The sequence below is a fragment of the Tupaia chinensis genome, unplaced genomic scaffold (genome assembly GCF_000334495.1).
Source record: "Tupaia chinensis unplaced genomic scaffold, TupChi_1.0 Scaffold000056_1, whole genome shotgun sequence".
NCBI classification, from domain to species: domain Eukaryota; kingdom Metazoa; phylum Chordata; class Mammalia; order Scandentia; family Tupaiidae; genus Tupaia; species Tupaia belangeri.
In genome coordinates this window covers 2,644,239-2,649,247 of record NW_006159514.1, presented here as the reverse complement: position 1 = coordinate 2,649,247, position 5,009 = coordinate 2,644,239, and the positions used below count along the sequence as shown (strand labels likewise).

The following is a 5,009-nucleotide window of genomic DNA, read 5'->3' as shown; positions in this document are numbered from 1 at the left end:
TTTTTTTGAGAGGTTTTCGCTATAGGGCATGTGCACTCGCCAGACAGACAGAGAGAGACATTAGAGACAGAAAGCGAGAAATCGCCTCCCAGGGGGGGATGGTCACGCCGCAATCCCTTCTCCTCCATTCTCCTCTCGGGATCTTGGGCACGCACGCACACGTGCCCGGCGTGAGTTTTAAGCCACTGGGTCCAGGATGCGAACCACGGTCGACTACGTGGGAGTCCAGCGACATAGCCATTACGCTAACTGCTGGTTCCTAAGTTCATCCTTTCTTGACATGCAATGCCCTGTGCCACCTCAAGACTTTGCAGGGTGTCCCCACCAACAGGAAGCCCTTATCAGATGTAGTCCCTTTATGTTGGACCTCCAAAACAGTAAGCCAAGTAAACCTCTATTCTTTGTAAGTCACCCAAACTCAGGTATTTCTGTTTTAGCAACAGAGAATGGACTAAAACAGCCATCTTCCTGTGTCTTCACATGGCAGAAGGCAGAAGAAAGTGAATCTACTCCTTCAAGCCCTTTCTATAATGACATTAATCCATATATGGAACCTAAACAGCTCCCCAAAAGCCTTACTTCCCAACACTGCTGCATGAGGGATTAAGTTTCCAACACATGGATTTTGGGGGATGCATTCTGTCCAAAGCACTTATCTAACAATGCCAAGTCAGGAGCCCAGTGTGAGTCTTACTGAAATTGGCTTCTCCATTTGGAAGTTTCCCAGATATCTGAGACTTACTAAATGAACTCCAGGACTGCTTCTCCTACTGTCCTCCCCTTCTCAGTAAATGCCAATCCTATTCTGGCAGTTGCTCAGCTCTAAAACTTTGACATTGTCCTCAACACCTCTTTCTTATAAGCCCTAATCAGCAAATCCAGCTGGCTCTATCTTCAAAATTATATCCAGAAACAGATTACTTCACATATCTCACTATCTCTCATCTGGACCCCCGTGGTAGCATTTAAAACTGATTTCGCGGGGCTGGCAGGTGGTGTGGTGTTTAAGGGCACCGGACTCCCACATGTCTGACTGCGTTTCGAGTCCTGGGTCTGGCTACTTGCTTTCTCACTTGCCCTCTTTCTCTCTCTGTCTGGTAAGTGCACATGCCCTATAGCAAATTAAACAACAACAACAATAATAATAAATAAAATTAAATCTCTTAAAAAGCAGAACTGATTTTGCTTCTTCTATCCTCAGCACAGTAGCCAGAGCGATCTTGCCAACACGTCGGATGCTTCTGTCCATTCTCTCCTCGTCATAGGAATTGTCCCATCCCATTTAGAATAAAAGCCAAGACATCGTGATGGCCTTGGAGGGTGGCCAGTCACTCTGTGTCCCTGTGCCCATCCGCCTTCTTGTCTACGTCATGGTGTTTGGCTCACCAGACATCAAAGTTCCTCACCTGCCCATAGCTATAGGTCATCCTGGGAGGCAGATTTCAGGTCACATGGAGGCACCTGGACCCTCCATACCCTTTGGCCCACCTCTGCCTTCTTCCATCCCCATCGTGGTGGTCATCGGAGTAAGAGTACACACGCTTTTCTTGCCTGACTCAAAGTTGATAGGAACAGATTTTTCCACAGGGTTTCATGCTCCTCAAGGCAGTGACAAGCCCAGGATCATTTTCTGATTCTGTCGCTTTTGTACTCAGTCAGGCTAGTAACTGAAGTGGCAGTTGCTGCCATAATGCAAATTGATAGGGGCTGAGGAGAGATGTTTTTATAGCAAGGAAATGGGGGCCAGCAAATGACATAGTGGTAAAGGCACTGGACACTCCCACATGACAGACCACACTTCAAGTCCCGGACCTGGTGGTTTGCTTTCTCACTTTCCTTCTCTCTGTGTGTCTATCTATCTCAGGTCAAATGAAAATAAATGAATAAATAAAATTAAATAAATAATTCTTTAAAAAAAAAAAGGAAATGGGGGAGGGTGGAAGAGGTGGCTCCTACTTTAGGTTAACCACATCAGTCTTCCAGCATCTTCCTGCTCAGTTGGGTACATTCCCAGGGATTGTGTGCAGTAGACAAGCATCTGTGAGAACAGCTGTTTCTTACTGGTGAATCCAGTAGCTGGTAATGAGGTGAAGGATGTAGACAAGGCCTTTCCTTAATGGACGGCAGGGTGGGGACAATGTGGCGTTCACCCCGTGCCTCCCTTTGCACTGTTTCTGTTACTTAAAAGGTTTGATGCAAGTTTTTTGAACTGAACTGGCACATCTTTAAAAGCCTGAACATACTAGATGATAAATCAGTCACACGCAAATAAAGCCTATAGTACACATATCTTATTGTTCCTGGGTTTCAATGTCAGCACAGCCACGGGAACTGAGAAGGGGGCAGATATCAGCCAAGGACCTTTTTAGGACATCGGAAGTGGCAGTAGGGTTGATGTGTTATGTTCTGTTTTTGTCTGATAGGTCATTGCTTGTGAGCAGCAGTATGACTCCTCCTATGATGCTCGCTGTGACGTCTGGTCCTTGGGGATCACAGCTATTGAACTGGGGGATGGAGACCCTCCCCTGTTTGACATGCATCCTGTGAAAACACTCTTTAAGATTCCAAGGTAGGACACAAGATGGCGCTATTGACTCATTAGTTCTTTGTAAAAGGGTCTCGTTAAAGGGATAATAAATAGTTGGTAAGCAATTTCTCTCCAAACCTGAAGAAGCCTGATTGTAAAATACATTTCCTTCTAAAAACAAAAACAAAAACGGGTGAGGAGGCGGGAAGAGGATGTTCCTGAATGGATAGTATACCCCAAGGGATAATCGGAACATATTTAACAATGGCAAAGTTTTCGCACTCTGATATTTTAGAGGTTTTATTTGTGTGCTTTGCATGAGAAGAGTACGGTTGCAATTTTGAATTAAGTTATCTGTCTAAATACTGGTGTTTTCTTTTGAATTGTATGCTTTTTATTTTAGCATTTGGGAAAATTAGGGAGCAAAGGCAAAAAAAGGAAAAAAATGTGTCATATTATTGTATCTACTTAGACCAGCACTTGAAAGGTATCAGAAAAATATTGCATCAGTCCTATGTCTTGTTCTTCACCCTTTAATTTTGGTCTCAAAGGGGTACTGTGCTGAAAGTAGGTCTGTTTGGAGAGTATTTAAATGCAGGTTTGTTTTCTAATCTATGTATTCATTAGGGGCTGTACAAGAGGGTTTGTTGTTTGTCTGTCATCGGAATTGGGATGATGAATGGCCAGCTCAGGGCTCCAGTTACAGAAAATGAAGCTGTGCTGGGGTTCCATCCTGGCCAGGGTGCACACTGGTAGATAATTTATACTTTCCAGACGTCTCTTTCAAACGAAGGCTCTGGGCAGGCTGGGAGCCATTTAACTGCTCTAACAATACACGTGTTGACCTTTCCTTATCTGCACAATCACAGAGCTATCACAGCCCTTAAAATTTTTTCCTGATTGCAATTTGCATTTCTGATTAGGTCTATTTATATGCAGATGAGGCTCTCTGCGTTCATCATCATAATGTTATCGTTTCTTTATACCTAATCCAGATGTGAACCACCACCAAACCACTATTCCAAAAAGGATTCCGACCCAGTCAGGGCTAGTCTCTGCCTTTTCCAAACTACAAAAACAAGTCCTGGCGATTAGAGGAGCAGACCAAGTGCCTGGCTTTTCAAATTAATAGTCTGGTAAAGCAAGAATGTGGGAGCCAAAAGCAGCATTGTCTACAGTAAAGTGTTAGAAAATGCGAATGGTATCTGGAATGATTTGTGTGTGTGCTTTAATTTTTTACAAATGATTTTGTCATGGGATGGGAGAGTATTTTAGGGCTGCCCACTCATTACCCGCTCACTGCCTACCACAGCTCACTCCTCACTATTTGTTTACTGTGACATAATTTCCCAAATGTAAGGATCAGGGTATGGCTCTGCTTAGCGAGATATATGTACTTTTGATAAGAGGTCATCTACCCGGATATATTTTTTCTTTTCTTTTTTTAGTATGCCTTTGTATACAAACTGTTGAAAAATGTCATAAGGTGCTAAATGTGAGACTGCTAAGGAGTGTGTGTGTGTGTGTTTGAATAGACTTTTCATCTCCAACCATTCCACTTAGGTTGCTTCTGTGCCCAGCCCAGACTCTGTTCTCTGATAATCACTCCACTCACCACTTCTGTCTGGGAGAAACCTCCAGATCTGGGACACAAATAGCTAAACTCCCACAGTCTCCTTTTGGACAGATGAGTCTTCCAAACACGATCATGTCAAGCTATTTGCATACCCTTTACTGAAGCCAGGGAAACTACGTTGTGTTTATATTCACCGTTATTTACTTTAAATTACCCTGTCAGGGTACCAGCAGTTAGCGTAATGGCTCTGTCGCTGGACTCCCACGTAGTTGACCGCAGTTCGCATCCCGGACCTGGTGGCTTAAAACTCATGCTGGGTGCTTGTGCATGCGTGCCCAAGATCCCGAGAGGAGAATGGAGGAGAAGGGACTGCGGCGTGACCATCCCCCTGGGGGGTGATTTCTAGCTTTCTGTCTCTATGTCTCTCTCTGTCTTTCTGGTGAGCGCACACGCCCTATAGCAAAAAAACTCTCAAAAAAAAAAAATTACCCTGTTGGGACTGGCAGGTGGCGTGGTGGTTATGGGCAGTGGACTCCCACTTGGCCTGTTAGGCCTTTTAGGCTGTGACCATAGCAAGTGCTGAGCACATATATTCGCGCTGGGAATCTGCTGACCGCACCTTGTTGACATTCCCTGGTTTGATCTGATTCATCACTTGCACAGACATCGAGAGACAGTAAAAGAGCAGGAGTTTGCACTAGGAGGAGAGAAACAGAGCCTCAACCTAAGTTGGGATAAGGATCCTTTTACTTGTGCTGGGTGCATGTGCGTGTGTGCCCAAAATCTCAAGAGGAGAATGGAGGAGAAGGGATTTCAGTGTGACCATTTCCCGGGGGAGGGGGGGGGATGATTTCTCACTTTCTGTCTCTGGTGAGTGCACACACCCTATAGCAAAAATCTCTCCAA

The 5,009-nt window shown here is 44.7% G+C and overlaps 1 protein-coding gene across 1 annotated transcript in view; it reads left to right on the top strand.

The window, feature by feature from the left end:
- The window catches only part of MYO3B (myosin IIIB), a gene marked incomplete at its 5' end in the record, with an annotated part of 536,872 nt that overhangs the window by 38,145 nt on the left and 493,718 nt on the right, over positions 1 to 5,009 (top strand). The window contains one exon of the mRNA XM_006141497.1: positions 2,424 to 2,569. Coding sequence (XP_006141559.1) covers positions 2,424 to 2,569 — 146 coding nt within the window. The remainder of the gene's footprint in view (positions 1 to 2,423; positions 2,570 to 5,009) is intronic.